The sequence below is a fragment of the Bubalus bubalis genome, chromosome 13, assembly GCF_019923935.1.
Source record: "Bubalus bubalis isolate 160015118507 breed Murrah chromosome 13, NDDB_SH_1, whole genome shotgun sequence".
In the NCBI taxonomy this organism is placed as follows: Eukaryota; Metazoa; Chordata; class Mammalia; order Artiodactyla; family Bovidae; genus Bubalus; species Bubalus bubalis.
The window spans coordinates 42,054,742-42,080,144 of NC_059169.1; the positions used below are offsets into that span (position 1 = coordinate 42,054,742).

General features: G+C 36.8%; 1 protein-coding gene across 2 annotated transcripts in view; it reads right to left on the minus strand.

Moving 5' to 3' along the window:
- Positions 1-25,403, minus strand: part of PIBF1 (progesterone immunomodulatory binding factor 1) — a 230,669-nt gene that overhangs the window by 67,734 nt on the left and 137,532 nt on the right. For both annotated transcript variants that reach the window (XM_006076037.4, XM_044927258.2), the window contains exons 13-14: positions 21,339-21,429; positions 5,794-5,896 (exon numbers count right to left, since the gene is read on the minus strand). In XM_006076037.4, the coding sequence (XP_006076099.2) occupies positions 5,794-5,896; positions 21,339-21,429 (194 nt within the window). The remainder of the gene's footprint in view (positions 1-5,793; positions 5,897-21,338; positions 21,430-25,403) is intronic.

A 25,403-nucleotide genomic window follows, 5' to 3' on the forward strand; every position in this document is an offset into this window, starting at 1 on the left:
CTGTCTAGGTTGGTCATAGTTTTTCTTCCAAGAAGCAAGCATCTTTTAATTTCATGACTGGAGTCACCATCTGCAGTGATTTTGGTGCCCCCCCAGAATATTCTCTCACTGTTTCCACTGTTTCCCCATCCATTTCCCATGAAGTGATGGGACCAGATACCATGATCTTAGTTTTCTGAATGTTGAGTTTTAAGCCAACTTTTTAACTCTCCTCTTTCAATTTAGTTCTACTTTACTTTCTGCCATAAGGGTGGTATCATCTACATATCTGAGGTTATTGATATTTCTCCCGCCAATCTTGATTCCAGCTTGTGCTTCATCCAGCAGTATTTCTCATGATGTACTCTGCATATAAGTTAAATAAGCAGGGTGACAATATACAGCCTTGACGTACTCCCTTCCCAATTTGGAACCAGTCTATTGTTCCATGTCCAGTTCTAATTGTTGCTTCTTGATCTGCATACAGATTTCTCAGGAGGCAGATAAGGTGGTCTGGTATTCCCATCTCTTTAAGAATTTTCCACAGTTTATTGTGATCCACACAGTCAAAGGCTTTGGCATACTCAATAAAGCTGAAGTAGAGGTTTTTCTGGAACTCTCCTGCTTTTTTGATGATCCAACAGATGTTGGCAAGTTGACATCTGGTTCCTCTGCCTTTTCTAAAACCAGCTTGAACATCTGGAAGTTCAGTGTTCACGTACTGTTGAAGTCTGGCTTGGAGAATTTTGAGCATTACTTTGCTTGCGTGTGAGATGAGTGCAGTTATGCAGTAGTTTGAGCATTCTTTGGCATTGCCTTTCTTTGGGATTGGAATGAAAACTGACCTTTTCCAGTCGTGTGGCCACTGCTCAGTTTTCCAAATTTGCTGGCATATTGAGTGCAACACTTTCACAGCATCATCTTTTAGGATTTGAAATAGCTCAACTGGAATTCCATCACCTCCACTAGCTTTGTAGTGATGCTTCCTATGGCCCACTTGACTTCGCATTCCAGAATGTCTGACTCTAGGTGAGTGATCACACCATCATGGTTATTTGGGTCATGAAGATCTTTTTCGTATAGTTCTTCAGTGTATTTTTTGCCACCTCTTCTTCATATCTTCTGCTTCTTTTAGGTCCATACCATTTTTGTCATTTATTGTGCCCATCTTTGCATGAAATGTTCCCTTGGTATCTCTAATTTTCTTGAAGAGATCTTTAGTCTTTCCCATGCTATTTTTTTCCTCTATTTCTGTGCACTGAATACTGGGAAAGGCTTTCTTATCTCTCCTTGCTATTCTTTGGAAATCTGCATCCAAATGGGTATATCTTGTATTTCTCCAAAAGAGATATACTAATGGCCAATAAACACACAAAATGATGCTTAGCATCATTAATTATAAGGTTAATACAAATTGAAATCACAATGAGACACCATTTCACACCCACTAAGATCGCTAGATGGAGAAGGCAATGGCACCCCATTCCAGTACTCTTGCCTGGAAAATCCCATGGATGGAGGAGCCTGGTAGCCTGCAGTCCATGGGGTCGCTAAGAGTCGGACGCGACCGAGCGACTTCACTTTCACTTTTCACTTTCATGCATTGGAGAAGGAAATGGCAACCCACTCCAGTGTTCTTGCCTAGAGAATCCCAGGGATGGGGGAGCCTGGTGGGCTGCCGTCTATGGAGTCGCACGGAGTCAGACATGACTGAAGCGACTTAGCAGCAGCAGCAGCAGCAGTAGCAGCAGCAAGATGGCTAGAATTTAGAAAAACCCAGAAAATGGAAAATATGTATTGGCGAGAATGAGAGAAACTGGAACCCTGAACATTACTGATGGGAATGTAAATGGTGCAGTTGGTGTGACAAACAGTTCCATGGTTCCTCAAAAAGTTAACAGAATTACCATGTGACCCAGTAATTCCACTCTTAGGTGTGCAGTCAAAACTGAAAATAGGTGTTCAAACAAACAAAAATGTACATGAATGCTCAGTGCCATTTACAACAGGCAAATGATGGAAATGATAAATGTACACCACTGGTGAACAGATAAACAAAACATGAAATATTTGTACAATGGAAATATTAGTCATAAAAAATTAAGTACTGATAGTGCAACATATTAATATATGAACCTTGAAAACATTATGCTGAGAGAAGCCAGATACACAAAGGCACATTTTGTATGATTCCATTTATATGAAGTATGTGGAACAGGCCCATAGAGACAGAAAGCACATTAGTGGTTTCCAGGGGCTGCAGGGAAGGGAGACTGAGCAGCAAAGTGCTTAGCGCGTTCAGTGTTTCTCTCTGGGTGATGTGAATGTTCTGTAAATAAGTAGTGGTGATGATTGTACATTACAAACATAAAAACTATTGAACTGTACAATTTAAAATGTTTAAAATGGTGAATTTTATGTTACGTGAATTTTACTCCAATAAAAAAAGAAAAGGGCTTCCCTGATAGCTCAGCTGGTAAAGAATCTGCCTGCAATGCAGGAGACCCCAGTTCTATTCCTGGGTCAGGGAGATCTGCTGGAGAAGGGATAAGGCTATGCATTCCAGTATTCTTGGGCTTCCCTTGTGGTTCAGCTGGTAAAGAATCCGTGTGCAAAGTTGGAGACCTGGGTTCGATCCCTGAGTGGGAAAGATCCCCTGGAGAAGGGAAAGGCTACCCAGTGAACCCTTCCAGTTTATTAGGCTGTAGTAACAGAATGGAGAACTATGTTTCAATCTTTGCTCTTGTTAGGAATAGATAGTCAGAAATGTTTAAAAAAAAAAAGACCAAAAAACCCAAACAACAAAAAGGTAAAATAACATTTTGTAACATACAGAAGTGAAAAGAATTTATCTCCAGCGGACCTATTTTATAAATATTGTTAAAAGAAGTATATCAACCAGAAGCAATATGATGCCAGGTGGAAATTTGGATTTACACAAAGGAATAAAGAACACTGTTGAAAATCAGTAAAAAATCTATGTGTGAGTCTGTCCCTGGACTCTGTTCCAGTTATCTTTGTCTTTATGTCACTACCACATCATCTTCATTACTGCAGCTTTATAATGTCTTGAAAGTAGATGGTACTGGTCCTCCAATTCTGTTCAGGTTCAAAGCTTTTTGGCTCTTCTGTGTCCTTTCCATACAAACATTCAAAATGGATCATAAATTTAAACTATGAAAGATCTACAGGACTACACAGACAAAAACACTCTAACCATGAGTAAGGCAAAGATATTTTAGATACAACATACAAAACATAGTCTAAAAAAGACTGAACTGAAAAAACGGACGAGATAAAAACTTGTGCTCTTCGAAGAACAGCATTAAGAGATGGAAAGACAGGCCATAGAGTGGGAGAAAATATGTGGAAACCATATAGCTGATAAGACACTTGTATCTAGAATACACAAATAATTCTCAAAATTCTCTAATTAAAAAAAAAAAGAAACTTGACTCCCTAAAAAAAAAAAAAAATAATAATCTGATATAATGAGCAAAAAATTTGAACAGACACTCTCCCAGTAAGAGAAACAAAGAGCAAAGATGAATCATTATGAAAATGCAAATTAAAACCACTATGAGAATGGGGTAAACTTAAAAAGACTGACCATATCAAATCATCGCAAGGATGTAGAGGAGCTAGAACTTTCATATGCTGCTAGTAGAAAAAGTAGATAGTATGAACATTTGGAAAACAGATTGGCAGTTTCTTAAAACATTAGACACCTACCACACAATCCAGCTATTCCACTCCCAGGCATTTACCCCAGAGAAACAGAAACATAGGTTTATATAAAGACTTGTACATGGATGTTCATATCAGCTTTATTTATAATAGGTAAAAACTAGAAATAACCTAAATATCTATCAAGAAGTGAATGGATGAACAACTGTGGTAAATCCATACAATGGAATGTTCCTCAGCAATGTAAAAGGGATGGACTATGGACAAATCTTGAGATAATTATGCAGAATGAAAGAAGATGGACAAAAAAAATAGTGTGTGCATATTATATATATATATAAGGCTTCCCCAGTTGCTCATGCATATATATTGAATTTACATAAAAGTCTAGGAAATGCAAACTAATCTACAGTGACATGATGCAAACCAGTGGTGGCTTAGGGACAAGGATGGGGGTGGGGAGGGCTGGGACAGGGATTCCCAAGGGACACAAGGAAACACGGCAGCGACACATCTGTTCACTGTCTTGGTTTTGGTGATGGCTTCACGGTTATGCACGTCAGTTATACTGTACAGATTAAATCTGTGCAGATCAGTTTACATCAATTATGACTCAATAAAGCTGCTATAAAAGGAGTATCTATTTTCATTTTGAATATTTTCTAGCACTTTGATTTAGACTATTCATTTATGTATAATCTCAGTATAATTTGAATAACATAGAAATTAATGTTAAACTTAAATATTAGTCAGTTGATTTTTATCTCTGTATTAATTCTCAGAAAATTCCAACATGGTTTAAATATATAAATTACTCAAAAGAATAAAGATTCTGAGAGACTTTTCTTCCTGTTTTTTCAACATCTATCATGAAGAGTCTACTGGTATACAAGCAATCTAATATTATCACCTTTCAGCTAATTAGTTTATGGAATTCTTTTTCAATTTAAGAAAATTTTTCTAAGGCAGGAAAAAGTAAAATCCATGGAATATATCAAATTCTAATACTTTTTTCAATTGCAAGGGAAAAAGTATAAACTACAGTCAGTAGAAACCTTTTTAGGATTACTGATTCTCTATGTCTTATGAAAAAATTTCAAACATACACAAAAGTACAGAACTGAATACTGAATATATATGTACCCGTCACCAAGCTTCAATCATTATCAACATTTTGAGATTCTTGTATTATTTACTGAGCTCCTCTCCCACATTTTTATGGAACATGAATTCCAGGCATTATATCAATATCACATCATATCATATCATATCACAAATACTTTGAGCATAAAGATCCTCCTAATGCTGTAGCATTAAAAGCACATTACATAGAAGGCACTATGTAGACAAATATGAACAGGTCTGTAGGCAAACAAATGCAGAATATATGGTACATATTAATAGTTTTTAATATACTCATTTAAAAGTCCCTTTATTATAAGACCTAAAATACTAAAATAGAAAAATTCATTATGCTGAAACTCAGGAAATAAAGGGAATGCTACGAAGGTGGTATCTTTGGTTTGAACTGGTTTTATTACTTGAATTTCAGAAGAATAGGAAATTGGAATTAGATACTGATTAAATAAGAAGATTGGAAGTACTATGTAAAATATACATATTGTCTTTAAATGATACAGTAAAATGCTAAGCAAAAGAAATATAAATTTGAGATTTTTAAAAGTAAGTATAATTTGGGAACTATCATATATCAAAGACTGTGAGGGGTTAAGTGTATACCAGTCAAGTGTGTTTAATAGATAAGTCATTTTTCATCAAGGAAGTAAAAAAGCAAATTTATTTTAAAAATGAGGCTTTAGTTTAAAACTTAAAATGCCACCAAATTTGCTAAACTTGCTTTGCCAGTGTATATTTTCAGAAATCAAAGCTTTGTCTGTCTAGCCTGCATTTATATTTAGTCTAGGTATTTAATCTCTTTTTTTGATCTTAGGTTTTACCATACACTGTAAGTTGCTTTATTCAGTTAGTTTTCATAGACTGTAAAATCATTTTGTACCAGCAAACAGCTTATTTTGAAACTGCTCAGAAAATACACAAAGGAGTAACAAGGAATTACAACCAATACTGTGATTCTTTATGTGTGTTTCATTTGTTTAGGTTATTTACCTCTTGTGAAAGCTGTGTTACTTGGTTCTTTTGATGGTCCAGGTCTTTTAAAACCAACGAGTTTTGTTTTTCTAACTGAAGCACTCTTCTTGCCAAGTGGACACTAGGAGAATGGAATAAGAAAATCAGTGTGTATAAAAGAGGACTATTACCTTAAACATTAAAAATGTGCTGTGTGCTTGAAAATTGACCATCTCCTAATAACACTTAAATATAGAGTCAAGTAGTATCCTCAGGTGTCAACAGTAGGAGACCAACATCCCAACTCAGAACTTTGAAAGTAAAATAAAAAATCTTCATGAAAATGCACTGTGATATGTTGATTACCACAGTAATAGTTTCTAGCCCTTGCTATAAAAGTGGAGAGTTACACTGTGATATCTGCTTGAAAAGACCTCAAGAAAGCAATTTACAGCTTTTTTCCATTTTTTATAAAAATTTCCTTTTTACAAACAAATAAGGCAATTAGTTGAAACAATAATAACCTTGCACTTTGAAAAGCATCAGTGTTCAGTGTTTTCCTCAGACAACATAATGCATTTCATAACAAAAAACACAACTGAAAAGATTTTCTACTGAAAATAGAGATGAAAAACATGTAGGAAAAGTAGAGACAGATGTCTAAGAGTAAAGGTAAAGATTCTGTACTAAAAGAAGAAACTAAAAGATCACACTGTGATGACCACATCACAACTTATTTACTGAGTGTAATCTTCAGTATTTAAAATCACATTAAATGAAAAATGTCCCAATTCCACTTTTAAGACACAACGGAAAAATTAAAAAAGGCTCAGCTATAAAGTGGTTCCTCCTAACCACTGGGGCACAATGCTTTAAGAAACTGCTAAAATTGCTGAAAAGACTTGTTCTGTAATTCCAGAAACTTAAAAATTTAATATTTATTACATTTTCATAGTCCATAAGCTTGGTCCATTAATCCCAGAATCTCAAGATCTGCAGAAATTGAGAAGACAGGATGTTCTACAATGACAAAAAGAAAAATATTTTCGTTCTAACTCAAATTATAGGACAGAAATAATTCCATTGTATTTTAAATACTTCCTAACATCAGAAAAAGGAATTCATACAAAACTCTGGAAAAAATTGCCAAATATCATCCTATATACCTATTTCTAAGAACCTGTTATTCCAAATGATGAGTTCTTTTGTTATACAGTGAACTGGGTAGCTCACTTAAGTATGCTCATATCTGAGTTTCTATCTTTTCGACGCCTAAGATTTTGCCTTAATAACCAATTGAAGTTAGACATGGAAAACACACAGTCTTTCTGTGCCTGACAATCATTTTTTACCAAAAAACAGCTTTATCAACATAAAATTTTCTTGATATGTAATTTACAATACCAGAAATCCCATTGATTTAAACTTTACAATTCAATAGCTTTTAGTATATAGAGAATTGTACAACTATCACTATAATTTAGTTTTAGAATATTTTCATTACTCCTCCCCCTTAAAAAAAATTTGTACCCATTAGCATTACTCCCTTTCCTCCCTGTTTAGTCTGAGGGAATCATTCATTTACTCTCTGCCTTTATTGATTTTTAAAGTATTTGCAGTTTAGTTAAGTTCAGTTGCTCAGTCGTGTCTGACTCTTTGGAACCCTATGCATTGCAGCATGCCAGGCTTCTTTGTCCATCACCAACTCCCGGAACTTACTCAAACTCATGTCCATCGAGTCAGTGATGCCACCCAATCATCTCATCCTCTGTGGACCCCTTCTCCTCCTGCCCTCAATCTTTCCCAGCATCAGGGTCTTTCCCAAAGAATCAGTTCTTTACATCAAGTGGCCAAAGTGTTGGAATTTCAGCTTCGGCATCAGTCCTTCCAACGAATATTCAGGACTGATTTCCTTCAGGATGGACTATTTGGACCTCCTTGCAGTCCAAGGGACTCTCAAGAGTCTTCTCCAACAAACACAGTTCAAAAGTGTCTTCAGTGCTCACAGCATTCTTTGTAAGTCCAACTCTCACATCCATACATGACTACTGGAAAAACCATAGCTTTGGCTAGACAGACCTTTGTCAGCAAAGTAATGTCTCTGCTGAGAAGGAAATGGCAACCCACTCCAGCGTTCTTGGCTGGAGAATCCCAAGGATGGAGGAGCCTGGTAGGTTGCCATCTATGGAGTCGCACAGAGTCGGACACGACTGAAGCAACTTAGCAGCAGCAGCAGCTAGGTTGGTCATAGCTTTTCTTCCAAGGAGCAAGCATCTTTTAATTTCATGGCTGGAGTCACCATCTGCAGTGATTTTGGAGCCCCCCCAAAACAAAGTCTCTCACTGTTTCCCCATCTATTTGCCATGAAGTGATGGGACTGGATGCCATCATCTTAGTTTTCTGAATACTGAGTTTTAAGCCAGCTTTTTCACTCTCCTCTTTCACTTTCATTAGGAGACTCTTTAGCTCTTCTTCACTTTCTGCCATAAGGGTGGTGTCATGTTATTGATATTTCTCCCTGCAATCTTGATTCCAGCTTGTGCTTCTTCCAGCCCAGCATTTCACAGATATACTCTGCATATAAGTTAAATAATCAGGGTGACAATATACAGCCTTGATGTATTCCTTTCCCGATTTGGAACCAGTCTATTGTTCCATGTCCAGTTCCAACCGTTCTTGGCCTGCATACAGATTTTTCAGGAGGCAGGTAAGGTGGTCTGGTATTCCCTACTCTTGAAGAATTTTCCACAGTTTGTTGTTTATGGCTATCGTATATTCAATCCCCCAATGTAAAATATATCAAGTTCTCTAAAATCTGACTTTAAAATAAGATAGAGATCTTCTTCAAATAAGTTAATGCTAATTTTAAGTTATGTTTACATTTTAAATCTGTTGACTCATCTTTGCAAACATCAGTATTACATATCATTAGTGTGTCTTTTCATTCGGTTAATTTAAAAACTTTGCAGTTATCTTCATTCATACTTTCATTCTCTTTTTCTCATCCTCCATACATGTTAAAATTAACTCTTTTATCTTTCTGTCTCCAACAGAACTCAGTACTAGGGTCTTTTTTGACATGGCAATTTCTTAATAAATGTATGTTGGTAGTATGGATCATATTTGTGTAGTGTTCAGTATAAAGAATACATTATTGCCTAGAAACAGTTATTGATGAGATTAAATGGAATAAAGGATGCACAAAAATAATGAGATGCAAAGGTCACCCATTACTAACATTTTCAAGCAGTTAATGACTTGAAGACATCAGGTTTAATAATATTAAACAGCTCATTTGGTTTGGGTGCTTTTCGTTTTGTTTGGGAATTGCCTAATGCTCTTATGCAGATATGGTGTGATACCACTTATCAATGTAAAATACCACATAACACAAACCACTGAATTCAAGAAATTCTTGGTATGCTGGTGCTTAAGCCCTAACACCAAAGATATCACTACATTGAATTTCCCTGCTTTTGGCTGGAGGATTCTGAGGGAGAAAAATCTACTCTAAATGGAAGGTATCTTACAATTTCTTGAAATCACCCAGAAATGTGTTCTACAGTGTTTCAGTGGATATTTCATAGCACTATTTGATTGAGAAAACCTTTCTAAGAACTGATGCTGATGGGAACAACTGTGACTATCACTATGAATGCTAATATTGTTGTTTATGACCAATGTTTAGAAAATGAAAGACACTGTGGTACAACTGGTCTACAACTGACCCACTGATCATGTTTTTAAAATTCACTTTTATTCTGACTGGCGTGAGATGGTACCTCATAGTGGTTTTGATTTGCATTTCTCTGATAATGAGTGACGTTGAGCATCTTTTCATGTGTTTGTTAGCCATCTGTATGTCTTCTTTGGAGAAATGTCTATTTAGTTCTTTGGCCCATTTTTTGATTGGGTCATTTATTTTTCTGGAATTGAGCTGTAGGAATTGCTTGTATATTTTTGAGATTAGTTGTTTGTCAGTTGCTTCATTTGCTATTATTTTCTCCCATTCTGAAGACTGTCTTTTCACCTTGCTTATAATTTCCTTTGTTGTGCAGAAGCTTTTAAGTTTAATTAGGTCCCATTTGTTTATTTTTGTTTTTATTTCCAATATTCTGGGAGGTGGATCATCGAGGATCCTGCTGTGATGTATGTCAGAGAGTGTTTTGCCTATGTTCTCCTCTAGGAGTTTTATAGTTTCTGGTCTTACGTTTAGATCTTTAATCCATTTTGAGTTTATTTTTGTGTATGGTGTTAGAAAGTGTTCTAGTTTCATTCTTTTACAAGTGGTTGACCAGTTTTCCCAGCACCACTTGTTAAAGAGATTGTCTTTAATCCATCGTATATTCTTGCCTCCTTTGTCAATGATAAGGTGTCCAAATGTGCGTGGATTTATCTCTGGGCTTTCTATTTTGTTCCATTGATCTATATTTCTGTCTTTGTGCCAGTACCATACTGTCTTGATGACTGTGGCTTTGTAGTAGAGCCTGAAGTCAGGCAGGTTGATTCCTCCAGTTCCATTCTTCTTTCTCAAGACTGCTTTGGCTATTCGAGATTTTTTTATTTCCATACAAATTGTGAAATTATTTGTTCTAGCTCTGTGAAGAATACCATTGGTAGCTTGATAGGGATTGCAAGAATGGCTGGGATCCAAAAGTCTACTAGCAATAAATGCTGGAGAGGGTGTGGAGAAAAGGGAACCCTCTTACACTGTTGGTGGGAATGCAAACTAGTACAGCCACTATGGAGAACAGTGTGGAGATTACTTAAAAAACTGGAAATAGAACTGCTTTATGATCCAGCAATCCCACTGCTGGGCATACACACTGAGGAAACCAGAATTGAAAGAGACACGTGTACTCCAATGTTCATCGCAGCACTGTTTATAATAGCCAGGACATGGAAGCAACCTAGATGCCTATCAGTAGATGAATGGATAAGAAAGCTGTGGTACATATACACAATGGAGTATTACTCAGCCATTAAAAAGAATACATTTGAATCAGTTCTAATGAGGTGGATGAAACTGGAGCCTATTATACAGAGTGAAGTAAGCCAGAAAGAAAAACACCAATACAGTATACTAACGCATATATATGGAATTTAGAAAGATGGTAACAATAACCCTGTATACAAGACAGCAAAAGAGACACTGTTGTATAGAACAGACTTTTGGACTCTGTGGGAGAGGGAGAGGGTGGGATGATTTGGGAGAATGGCATTGAAACATGTGTAATATCATATATGAAACGAGTCGCCAGTTCAGGTTTGATGCACGATACTCGATGCTTGGGGCTGGTGCACTGGGACGACCCAGAGGGATGGTATGGGGAGAGAGGAGGGAGGAGGGTTCAGGATGGGGAACACATGTATACCTGTGGTGGATTCATTTTGATATATGGCAAAACCAATACAATATTGTAAAGTTAAAAAAAATAAAATTTAAAAAAAAATAAAAATTCACTTCTAAGTCAGTAGTAAGGACAGCAGAATACATCTTACAGATTATTAGAAATCACGTTAAAGTTCTCAAATTGCCCTTAAGAACCCTTGTTCTAGGAAAAAAAGAAAAGAATATAGTATCAAGAATAAAAAAATACTATGAGATAATTTTTCTTCAAAAAATAAAATATTTAAGCACACAGAACACTCAGGAGAAATGATAAATAAAACTTTTCATCATTAGAATACTTGCAGTTAAACTTTTTAAAAATGATGAAAAGAAAATTAGCGATTTTTTCCTCTGGATCATGAATATCAATGACTGCAGAAAAGCAAGCTGAGTTGGAAGAAACATATTCATTAATTAATTCAATACAATAATCATGAACATTCTCTTTTAACAAACATTTATTAAAAACCTATCATCTACATAGGCACTCAGATCAGATCAGATCAGTCGCTCAGTAGTGTCCGACTCTTTGTGACCCCATGAATCGCAGCACACCAGGCCTCCCTGTCCATCACCAACTCCCGGAGTTCACTGAGACTCACGTCCATTGAGTCAGCAATGCCATCCAGCCTCTCATCCTCTGTCGTCCCCTTCTCCTCCTGCCCCCAATCCCTCCCAGCATCAGAGTCTTTTCCAATGAGTCAACTCTTCGCATGAGGTGGCCAAATTATTGGAGTTTCAGCTTTAGCATCATTCCTTCCAAAGAAATCCCAGGGCTGATCTCCTTCAGAATGGACTGGTTGGATCTCCTTGCAGTCCAAGGGACTCTCAAGAGTCTTCTCCAACACCACAGTTCAAAAGCATCAATTCTTTGGCGCTCAGCCTTCTTCACAGTCCAACTCTCACATCCATACATGACCACAGGAAAAACCATAGCCTTGACTAGACGAACCTTTGTTGGCAAAGTAATGTCTCTGCTTTTGAATATGCTATCTAGGTTGGTCATAACTTTCCTTCCAAGGAGTAAGCGTCTTTTAATTTCATGGCTGCAGTCACCATCTGTAATGATTTTGGAGCCCAGAAAAATAAAGTCTGACACTGTTTCCATTGTTTCCCCATCTATTTCCCATGAAGTGGTGGGACCGGATGCCATGATCTTTGTACATAGGCGCTAGGATTTCACAGTTTCTTCCTGGAGGAGCTAACTGTCTACTGAAGAAGATGGGCAAGTAAAAAAAATTATAGTAGTACATTAAATAATGTAAAAGGCCACACTGAAGAATGAAAATTAATGCAGTGACAAAGCAGAGAAACTGCATTCTGGGTAGAGGGAAAAGCAGAAGTGGAGAATGATCTGCTGGAGAAAATTGAAAGCAGTATGGTATGGATTGTAGCTTCCCAAGTAGCTCAGAAGTAAAGAATTTGTCACCATACATGAGAGGCAAGAGAAGCAAGTTCAATCTCTGGGTTGGGAAGATCCCCTGGAGGAGGGCATGGCAACCCACTCCAGTATTCTTGCCAGAAAAATATCATAGACAGAGGAGCTTGGCAGGCTATAGTCCATGAGGTCACAAAGAGTTGGACATGACTGGAGTGAGTGAGCATGCATATCAGACACTTTGCATGTGACAGTGTGTGCATATAACATATATACGTATATATAAATATATGTGAGTGACAAAGAGTTGGACATGATTGAGCAACTAAACACACACACATACATACACAGACATATACTATTCCTGAGTACATGCTCAGTTTTTTCCCCCTAATAGGTATTCATACAAAAAGTTTGGAGACTACTGTTCTAGGCCAGTTTTGTCCAACAGAATACAAGCTACACATGCAATTTAAATTTTCTATTAGCCACATTAAAAACGTACAAAGCTCTTACTTCATGATACCAAAAATTATCTCAAAGTGGATCAAAGACTTATATGAAAGAGTTAAAAGTATAAATTCTTAGAAGAAAACACAGAAGAAAATCTTCACGAACTTGGATCTGGAAAAAGATCCTCAGATATGGTGCCAAAAGAACAAATGACAAAAGAAGAAGCAAACTGGACTGTATAAAAATTAATAAGTTTTGTGCTTCAAAAGATACCACCAAGAAAGTGAAAAGAGGGACTTCCTTGGTGGTCCAGTGGTTAAGAATCTGCCTGCCAATGCAGATGACATGGTTTCAATCCCTGGTCCAAGAAGATCCCACATGTCATGGAGCATATAAGCCTACATGCTACTACTACTGAAGCTTGTGAGCTCTAGGGCCTGTGTTGCACCACACGGAAGCCACCGCAATGAGAAGCCCGGGCACCATGATGAAGAGTAGCCCCCATTGGCTGCAAATAGAGAAAGTCCATGCATAGCAACAAAGAGCCTGAGCAGCCAAAAATAAATAAGTTAAAAAAAACAAAGAGAGTAAGTGAATAGGTAACCCACAGAATTGGCAAAAAAGATTTCAAAATACTTATCTGGTAAGAGACTTGGAGATACCAAGGGAACATTTCACGCATAGGTGGGCACAATAAAGGAGAGAAATGTAATGGACCTAACAGAAGCAGAAGATATGAAGAAGAGGTGGCAAGAATACACAGAAGAACTGTACAAAAAAGATCTTCATAACCCAAATAACCACGATGGTGTGATCAATCACCTAGAGCCAGACATCCTGGTACATGAAGTCAAGTGGGCCTTAGGAAGCATCACTACAAGCAAAACTAGTGGAGGTGATGGAATTCTAGTTGAGCTATTTCAAGTCCTAAAAGGTGATGCTGTTAAAGTGCTGCGACCAATATGCCAGCAAATTTGGAAAACTCAGAAGTGGCCACAGGACTGGAAAAGGTCAGTTTTCATTCCTATCCCAAAGAAAGGCAATGCCAAAGAATGTTCAAACTACCACACAACTGCACTCATCTCACACGCAAGCGAAGTAATGCTCAAAATTCTCCAAGCTAGGCTTCAATAGTATGTGAACCAAGAACTTCCAGATGTTCAAGCTGGATTTAGAAAAGGCAGAGGAAAGAAAGAAAGAAGGAAAGAAAGAAAGTGAAGTAGCTCAGTTGTGTCTGACTCTTTGCGAGCCCATGGACTGTAGCCCACCAGGCTGGAGCAGCCATGGGATTTTCCAGGCAAGAATACTGGAGTGGGTTGCCATTTCCTTCTCCAGGGGATCTTCCTGACCCAGGGATCGAACCCAGGTCTCCCACATTGCATGCAGATGCTTTACCCTCTGAGCCACCAGGGAAGCCCCAGAAAAGGCAGAGGAACCAGAGATCATATTGCCAACATCCACTGGATCACAGAAAAAGCAGGAGAATTCCAGAAAAACCTCTACTTCTGCTTCATTGACTATGCTAAGGCTTTGACTGTATGGATCACAACAAACTGTGGAAAATTCTTAAAAAGATGGGAATACTAGACCACCTTACCTTCCTCCTGAGAAACCTGTATGCAGGTCAAGAAGCAACAGTTAGAACCAGACATGGAACAATAGACTGACTTCAAATTGGGAACAGAGTACATCAAGGCTGTATATTGTCACCCTGCTTATTTAACTTACAGGCAGATTACATTATGCGAAATGTCAGGCTGGAAGAAGTACAAGCTGGAATTAAGATTGCAGGGAGAAATATCAATAACCTCAGATATGCAGATGACACCACTCTTATGGCAGAAAGTGAAGAGGAACTAAAGAGCCTCTTGATGAAGTGAAAGAAGAGAGTGAAAAAGCTGGCTTAAAACTCAACATGCAAAAAATTAAGATCATAGCATTTGGTCCCATCACTTCATGGCCAATAGATGGGGAAACAATGGAAACAGTGAGAGACTTCATTTTCTTGGGCTCCAAAATCACTGTAGATGGTGACTCCAGTCATGAAATTAAAAGATGCTTGCTCCTTGGATGAAAAGCTATGAGCAACCTAGATAACATATTAAAAAGCAGAGACATTACTTGGCTGACAAAGGTCCATCTATCCAAAGCTATGGGTTTTCCAGTAGTCATGTATGGATGTGAGAGTTGGACCATAAAGAAAGCTGAGTGCCAAAGAATTGATGCTTTTGAATTCTGGTGTTGGAGTAGACTCCTGAGACTCCCTTGGACAGCAAGGAGATCAGACCAGTCAATGATAAAGGAAATCAGTCCTGAATATTCATTGGAAGGACTGATGCTGAAGCTCCATTACTTAGGCCACCTGATGTGAAGAGCTGACTCATTGGAGAAGACCCTGATGAAGGCAGGAGGAGAAGGGGATGACAGAGAATGAGATGGTTGGACGGCATCACTGACTTGATGGACATGAGTTTGAGCAGGCTCCGAGAGTTGATGATGGACAGGGAAGCCTGGCGCCCTGTAGTCCATGCTGTTGCAAACAGTCGGTGTCTTACCTATATTATGTTGAGTTCTGTTCCTTCTATGCCTACTTTCTGCAGGCAAAGAAGGTTTTTTTGTTTAATTATAATTTTTTTAAATTATAAATGGGTGTTGAATTTTGTTGAAAGCTTTCTCTGTATCAATTGAGATGATCATATGGTTTTCTTTTAATTTGTTAATATGGTGCATCACACTGATTAATTTGTATATATTAAAGAGTCCTTGCATCCCTGGATAAGGTCCACTTGATCATGATATATGATCTTTTTAATGTGTTGTTAGATTCTGTTTGCTAGAGCTTTGTTGTGGACTTTTGCATCTATGTTCACCAGTGATATTGGCCTGTAACTGTCTTTTTTTTGTGGTATCTTTGTCTGATTTTGCTATCTGGGTGATGGTGGCCTTGCAAAATGAGTTTGGGAGTTCTCCTTTCTCTGAAATTTTCTGGAAGACTTTGAGGATAAGTGTTAGCTCTTCCCTAAACTTTTGGCCGAATTCACCTGTGATTGCTTCTATATTTCAACCTCCTAAATATTTAAATGTGGCACATTGCTGTGCTGAGTAGTTTGATGTTATGGGTGTGTTCTTTTAGAAATCTGGGATATTAGAAGTCAGAAGAAAGGATGTGATTTTAGCTTAAATGAAATTCAAGGCAAGACAAATGAACAATTGCTCAACTATGCTGAGTTTATGTCTCCTTAACTACAATGCACATACAATGAAAACAAGTCTTTATAGTGAGTTCTTTATAATGAGTAACCAGGGATACAGTCAGGAAAAATGACTCCTGCTAAAGTCTGGTTGGTAGGCTATTTATTTATTTAGTACTGAACTCCTCAAGAAAGCACTGCTTTTACAGGTTCTTTGTTGATACTACAGTAGGTACAGCATTCAATTCTTTGTAATTACATAATTGCCATGTGATTTTTTTTACCTGCACCAAGATCAAATTTGACATGAACTAGAAACTAATATCACCAGAGTATAGTTTTATATTTAAATTTTAAACTAAATTTTTACCTGTTATATGGTAAATTAATTCCCATGGGTTATCTCTTAGCTTTCTTCTGCACCTCATGACTCAAAGTAAAAGTTACCATTTTGGATTTGTCAATGGAAGTCAGTACTTCTGATTATCACACACAATTTCATAGAAGCATAGCCTAGCCAAAGTGAACATCGTCGACCTTCGCTCACATCTGAGTTATCAAAGCACAATGGGGGACTGACCCTCTGTCTTGAGTCCTTCAATACCGGATACTTCACTTAGTATTACCAAAATTTAAATAACTAACTCTATAAACTCAGGTACCTGCTAATTAGTTACATAGCCTGAAATAACATTTGGCTTTTTGATCTTTTTCAGTTTTAGAAGGTCAGAGTTCTGTCTCTATTAGCATGGCATGAAGAAATGGTTCAAAAAAAGGGCACACAGGCCAGAATGATTTCAGCTTCAGAAAGCATCAGGTTGCTCCCTGCACTGCCCACTGTCTTGGCAGTTACAGGGACTAAATAAATAGTGGTGTATTCTGATTACCTATAGTTGTATGTCTTTTCCTAGTTTTTCTGTAGGGTTAAACTTTCAAGTTGATTAGCAGTAGCTTCTTAAAGGACTATTCCTAAAACCAACCCAAATGAAATAAGCACAACTTTTCTCTAAGGACAAAAATGAGAACTCACATATGTGAGAATAAAAGAGAGGAAAAACAAAATTACTTTATGCTCAAAAGTCTGCTAGAGAAAAAGAAAAGCTCCCTCTGTGTTATTTTTTCCTTTATTATAAAGATTAGTCTACTGTGAAAGTTTCAACTTAAAGCTCTTTATAAAACTAGACAGAAACTAAAACAAAGGTCAGTAGTATCCAGTAAATCTTGCAATTTGAAAGTTTAAAAACCCTCAGAAAAGTCTCCATATTCAGGCCTGCCAAAACAAACGGAGATGCACACACTAGGACCATGTTAGTGCCTGGGTGTTGCCCATTTAGTGTTACAAGCTAAAGAGCATAACCAAAACATGCAACCAGAAAATCTTGTTTGCTATTTTCAAAACAATCATGACCGAAACAAAAACATTACTTCAGATTTTCAAGTTTAGTCAAGAAGAGCTTATTTTATTTTAATCTGCTTTAATTGTCTAAGCCCTTTTAACTTTCCATGACTTTGGCCCAGAAAGCTTAATACAATATTTAGTTATTGCTCATATCTCTCTTGAAAATTCAAACTGGGAGCAACCTTATTTAACAATTGTAATGCGTTTAGGATACATTTCTGGAATTTATTTTTCAAACTAATTTTTATGGGAAACTGGCATTATGGTCTATGTCTTAAGAAACTGACTTATATCAAAGAAAGTGAATCTCAAAACTAGTTTCATGTCCAGGGTTTGTTTCTACTAATTACTTCAAGAGGGTCTCATTACAATAAAATAAAATTGTTTTAAATGAAAATTCAAATTATGCCTCACCAGCATTTTTGGAACACTGGCCTTATCTCTAAAATCAATGCTTTGATCAATTTATTTTAAGGAACATTAACTAACACAACAAACTTCACTTGAACACCTACTCGATGCCAGGCATTCACTGTGATGAACTTCGCATCCATTTTCTCATTTTAATTTCATAATATGCCTTAAGTGGCAATAGGCAACTAGTGAAAATTTTCAGTGACCGTCAATTTACTAACAGCAATACGGCACTCAAAAACAGAAGGCCTACAAACTAAAGTTTTGAATAACCATTAAAATTTATCTATTTATGTTCAGGGTAAAATTAGAAGACAAGAAGTTAAACTTCTAAGTTACATACAATAACACCATAAATATGTAGAAAAATATATCTATCTGTATACATTTTTGAATGGTTATCTTTGGATAGCAGGATTACTGGTAATTTTACCAATTTTCTAAAATAAACGTATTATTTTTATAATCAGAAACCCCCTCAATTAAGTGCTACCCTGAAATACCTGAATTGGTTGCTGAATATTTGTTGTTGTTAAGTCCCTAAGTTGTGTCTGACTCTTTTGCAACCCCTTGGAATGTGGCTTGCCAGGCTCCTCTGTTCATGGGATTTCCCAGGCAAGAACACTGGAGAGGGTTGCCACTTCCTTCTCCAGAGGATCTTCCCTATCCAGGGATCGAACTTGCGTCTCTTGCTTTGTTAGACAGATTCTTTACCACTGAGCCACCAGGGAATGGGTTGTTGAATATATGAGATTTCAAATCAAACACTGTATGAATGGGGTATATTGTATAGCAGATGTGAAACAAGCTCCTTTGAAATTTCAATACACTTTGTTATGGGCTGATGTATAATGGAAACTTTGTTATGCAAATATTTCATGGGCCATTCTGTTATTTTATAAGTCACCTTAAGATGCCATTGTTTTAATTTCAAATGTGATGAATTACATACAAATTTTCTAGATTATATTGCTTTCATCTTTTTTTTGGATTGGAGGATAATTGCTTTACAATGTTGTATTGGTTTCTGCCATACAACAATCTTAAATAAATTAAACCTAAAGCACAAAGCCATTAACTTCTTTACAAATATCCATTAGGAAATCAAAAAAGGACTTTGCAAACTTCAGAAATGCATCAGATCATCAAAAGGGATTTTCTTTGCCACCGGTCAACTTTGTGTGTACAGTAGGTACTCAATAAAAGTTGTTGAATGAATGGGAAAAGGAATGCATAAATGTCCTCTTTGGCTATCCAGACTTACTTTCCTTCACTCCATTTAGATGACCTGAGAAGCACTTCCTCAAAATAACCCTCTGGTTCATCATGAGAAGAATGCCTGGCACCAGCTGGTAGGAGGTATTAATAGCATGCCCATTAGGCACTTGTTCAAGGCACATAGATAGCTCAGTGATAAAATCTTTAGAAATATTTGGACAGACAGTTAAGATTATGCAGAACATGAATCAGTTGTGGTTCCTTATATTTTCAGTCTAAATATTAAGAAATCAACATCTGTTTTGGAAATTTCAAAAAAAATATTAAGGTAATAGTAATAATTACTTTCAATTTTAGAATAACTCAGCATCATTTGGGGTTACCAAAAGAAACTTTACAAGAGAAAATTTCTTTTTTCTTGTGCACAAGATGCATTTGAAGGAATTGGATGCTAAAATAGAGAAGATTATGGACTTTTTCCTTCAAATTTCAATTTTTAGCATTTTACCAATCATTTGCCACTGATAAAAAAAAAAGTTGCTTGCCCATAAAATTACCTTTCTATTTTTCCCTTGGCAATATAATCCTCAAACACAGAGATACCCTGAAAACAACAAATTATCCTAGGTCATCCTTAGTGAACTTGGAGGGACTCGTGGAAGAATGTGAATGGAATGGGATTACACCCAATTTTTCAAATAATACATAATTTAGAAATACTTGCATCTTCACTAAACAGAATTAACCATTCCAGCTACAATTTGTTACTAGTAGTCAACTATCCTTGATCTATTTAGTGTAACTAGTAGCAAACACAAGTTCTAAGTATCTTTTTGTTACCTCTCATAAAATGACCTATATCTTACATCACTTTTGATAGCCATAAAGACATGTTATCTTCTGAGCCAAAGCTTCTATAAAAGTGTTAGAGTTAAGATTAATTGCTTTTCTTACTTAGAATGTAATGTCTCTAAATGTTTAAATCAATTCATATAAAAATAACAGATAAACAAGCAGCTTTGAATCCTCAAATACTTAGATGAAGAGACAATTCTGCTAGCTATCTCACACCATGCTGGGTAGAGACAATGGAGAATAAACAAGAATAAGATGTACTTGCTGACCTTGAGGATCTTTCTATCTGGCTGGGGAAGCAATATGGAAATGAGAGCTAACAAGATAAAGATAAATGCTTGTTGTGTGGTTACATGGAAAATAGATGTTTATAGGCAGGGAGATATACTACCATCATTTTGGGTAGAGAGACAAATAAGGCTGGAGAAGCAGAGCTACATGGAAGGGCTCAGAAGTCTGATGGAAACATTTAGATTTGTTATGGTAGCATATGGGACTCTTTTTGCAAAGCAGGATGAATTTAGGTGGGAGAAAGGAGTTAGGTCAACTAGAAAACCAATTAATATAGGTACAATTTTCTCTTGGTATACTTTAAATAAATAGTATTTCACAAAATAACTAGTGGATCTTCTAAAAATTTTCTTGGTCTTCATAAAGTCTTTTATATTTTCAGTCACAATATATCTGCTGGGCTTTCCTGATGGCTCAGCAGTAAAAGAATCTTCCTACAATGTAGGAATCATAGGAGCCATGGTTTTGATCCCTGGGTAGGGAAGATCCCCTGGAGGAGGAAATGCCAACTCATTTCAGTATTCCTGCCTGGAAAATCCCACGGAAAGAGGATCCTGGTGGGCTATAGTCAATGGGGTTACAGAGAGTCAGACTCGACTGAGTGACTAGTGCATATATGCTAGCTCTTTCTCTCTCTCTCATTCTTTTTTCTCTCTCTTTCAAGTATAAGTCAAGGAATGTACGTGGGCGAATATGAAACAAGGGAAAAAAGGAAACACAATTCATTAATTTTAACCTGAAAAAATTTAAATGCTGCCATTATCATTGAATCCAATTCGAGGAAATTCTAATGTACACTTACAGTCTACTTAAAAATACATGAAAGGCATGATTATTACTTACTACGTTATGTTTCATGAGCAATGTAATATTTATGCCTAAGAAGAAATACAGTAACTTTATTTTGTCACTCCACTTAGTACATTATCAAAAAGCAGAATGTAATTACATTTAGCTTGACTAGATAAGTAAACAAATATATATTGATCCTACCTTTGCTTTAGTCGTCTTTTGGCTGTTGTGGGAACATTAGCACCATAGCCATAGGAAAAAAGAACCCTTTCGGCTTCAACTTCATCGTCAACTGGAAAATAATAAGTGTACACTGTGAAATTCTTTCTTATTAAAAAGCATGGCAGAAGTGAAAATAAAAGAGGTCATAATAATGAATTAGTGAACATAAGAACACTTATATACATAATCTCAAACAGGCCATTTGTAAGTAGCAGTGTATTTCATAAAGTGTATGCTTGCTTGGAGTTGTCCCATCTATTGTTTCAAAGTGTAAGCGTCTGCATCATATGACACATTACATTGTCTTGTTATAAAACATAATAATACAGACTGTTTATTCTGATATTCAAAGGCTTTTTGCATGAAATGTTTGTTACATAATTATGAAAAAGTAAAGATAACCTCAATCTCATCACTTCTCTTCTTGATAAAAGAAATGACTATTTTTAATTAGAAAAGATGTTCATTATTTTATCAGAAGATAAAGTTATCTAACTTGTTTTCAAGTTATCCTAACTTGCAATAATGAAATTATGCATTTAAGTAGAATTACTTAATTCTACTCTGTACTCTGTAAAGAAAATGTACAGTTTAAGAACCTATTGATGACTTTTTTTAATTACAAAAAATTTAGCAACAACATTTACTTCTAAATTTTGTTATTGTCACACACTCCCCAAAAGAAATTTTAACCAATAGGTTAACATTTTATGAGTAAAAAGTTTAAATGCAATGACAATTTTACTGGAAGTTGAGATGAAAAAACATTTAATCAAAGGCCATAAAAACTAAAAGTTTATAGCTCAATTTAAAGCAGTCAATGACATATAACAATTTTTATAACATTATTCATTGATAACCATTATTTTAATGTACAAAAGAGAAACCTACTTTCAGAAGTGTTTCAAGTTTAAAACAAAGCCACAAATTTTACATTAGTAAGGAAGTTACTTGCAGGCCTATCACTGTAATATGCCCTTTTTTGTTGTTTAATCCTGCTGTGGTACAGTAAATATTTTAGGAATATTTGTAAGCGTTTTCCTTCAATTTTGACTCTATTTTTCACACTGAACCAAGACCGGTTTTCAGAGGTCGGATTGTTAATTATGAGGGACATGTGGAAGCGAGAGATGCTTGGTGCCATGACCAGTTGTGTTATCAGCTATCGCTGCTCAGATCCAAGCTGACTTCACTTCATCTCTATCAGAGCTACAGCTGGCATTAGATACCCGTCTGACTCTTGTCTGTCTTCGACAGTTCTAAGTTCAGACGAGAGAGGAGTAAATTTAGCTAACATCTCAAAAACTCATCAGCTACTGATGGACAACTTAAATTCGAGTTTAATACTTACTTGATTAGTAACTTATGGTATAATTATTCTAGTGATGATTTAATAAAGAAGCAATATGCTATACAACATGGTAAATGGCACTAAAGACATATGAATGTGTCTTAGAAGCACAACTAATATCTGAGTACTACCAATTTTCCCATGCTAGAGGCATAAAGAAGGTATGGGGAGAATGACATTTACAGAGAAGTTGCAGAAAGGAACTGTAATGTGTAAAGGCACAGACTTGAGAAGTTTTAGTATTAATAATTGTGAGGAAAGTGGCTACAGTTAGTCTGAAGAACAATGGTAGTAGTCTTGTTTGCTAGGCTAAAGAGTCTGGATTTTATTCTATAGACAACAAGATAACAAAAAGTTAAGAGTGATTAAAACAGGTAATGACATGACCAATAGATTTTTGTTGTTAACTCTGATTTTATACCCAAAATTCCAGTAACGAGAAAACAGAACTCCTCACAAGTTATAGGTACTATTATTAACTGGATTTAGGGAAGGAATGAAAAATAGAATTCCATACAGACCTGTGGAATGACTAGCCTACAGACACTAACTGAAATTGTGGAAAGGGATAAGATTATCCAGAAAATAGGTAAGTAAGAATTAAAGAGGATGAGGGGAAAAAATCCCCAGGAACTAGAAACAGTTAGATAGAAGAAGAGATAATAAAAATGATGGAGAAGAAACAATCAAAAGTGATGATTTAAGAAGCAAGAGAAGAGTTTTGAAAAATGTGACAAATGCTGAGCAGAGGTTACAAGTAGAAGGAGGATGGAGAAGAGGACCCTCAATTGACAGAAATCTGATTTTTACAAAAAGTTTATTTACTTTCTGGACAATACCTGTACTTTTAACAACTTGATGAGATCTTTGAAAACAAAACTCCTCAAATACTTAATATTATGTGCAGGCTTAGTTGCTTCAGTTGTGTCTGACTCTCTGTGACCCTATGGACCATGGCCTGCCAGGCTCCTCTGTCCATGGTATTCTCCAGGCAAGTTACTGGAGTGGGTTGCCATTTCCTTCTCCAACGTAATATTACACTTAATTACAAAAAGCAGTTCAAGCGTGAACAGGATACTGCAATTTGCCATGGTTTGTTATTGTTCAATTAGTCATATCTGACTCTGTGACCCCATGGACTGAAGCATACCAGGCTTCTTGGTCCTTTACCATCTCCTGGAGTTTGCTCAAACTCACGTGCATAGGGTCGATGACGCCATCCAACCATTTCATCTTCTGTTGTCCCCTTCTCTTCCTGCCCTCAATCTTTCCCAGCATCAGTCTTTTCCAGTGAGTCAGCTCTTCGCATCAGGTGGCCAAAGTATTGGAGTTTCAGCTTCAACATCAGTTCTTCCAATGAATATTCAGGGCTGATTTCCTTTAGGATTGACTGGGTTGATCTCTTTGCTGTCCAAGTGACTCTCATGAGTCTTCTCTAGCACCACAGTTTGAAAGCTTCAATTTTTCAGTGCTCAGCCTTCTTTATGGCCCAACTCTAATATCCAAACATGACTACTGGAAAAACCATACATATCACTATATGGACTTTGGTCAGCAAAGTGATGTTTCTGCTTTTTAATACACTGTCTGAAGCTCCAATCTTTGGCCACCTGACGTGAACAGCTAAATCATTGGAAAAGACCCTGATGCTGGGAAAGACTGAAGGCAGAAGGAGAAGAGGGTGACAGAGGATGAGATGGTTGGATGGCAACATAAATTCAATGGACAGAAACTTGGGCAAACCTTGGGAGATGGGAGGGACAGCAAAACCTGGCATTCTGCAGTCCACGGGGTCACAAAGAGTTGGCCATGACTTGGCAACTGAACAACAACAACTAGGTTTGTCATAGCTTTTCTTCCAAGGATCATGTGTCTTTTAGTTTCAGAGCTACAGTCACCATCTGCAGTGATTTTGGAGCCAAAGAAAATCAACTGTCACTGTTTCCATTTTTTTCCCCATCTATTTGCCATGAAGTGATGGGAATGTACGCCATGATCTTACTTTTTTGAATGCTGAGTTTTAAGCCAGCTTTTTCACTCCTCTTGTACCTTGATTAAAGAGGCTCTTTAGTTCCTCTTCACTTTCTGCCATGAAGGTGGTATGATCTGCATATCTGAGGTTGTTGATATTTCTCCTGGCAATCTTGATTCCATCTAGTGCTTCACCCAGCCCAGCATTTTGCATGATGTACATTCTGCATATAAGTTAAAAAAGCAGGCTATACAGCTTTGACAAAGATGTACTCCTTTCTCAATTGACAAACTGACAAATACTCAAATTGACAAATACTCCTTTCTCAATTTGGAACCAGTCCATTGTTCTATGTCTGGTCCTAAGTGTTGCTTCTTGACCTGCATACAGGTTTCTCAGGTGGTGATACCCATCTCTTGAGGAATTTTCCACATTTAGTTGTGATCCACAGGCAAAGGCTTTACTGTAGTCAATGAAGCGGAAGTAAATGTTTTTCTGGAATTCTCCTGCTTTTTCTAAGATCCAGAGTATGCTGGCACTTTGATCTATGGTTCCTCTCCCTTTTCTAAATCTAGCCTGTACATCTGGACGTTCTTGGTTCATGTACTACTGAAGCCTAGCTCGAAGGATTTTGAGCACTACCTTGCTAGCCTGTGAAATGAGCACAACTGCACAGTAGTCTGAACATTCTTTGGCATTGCCTTTCTTTGGAATTGGAATG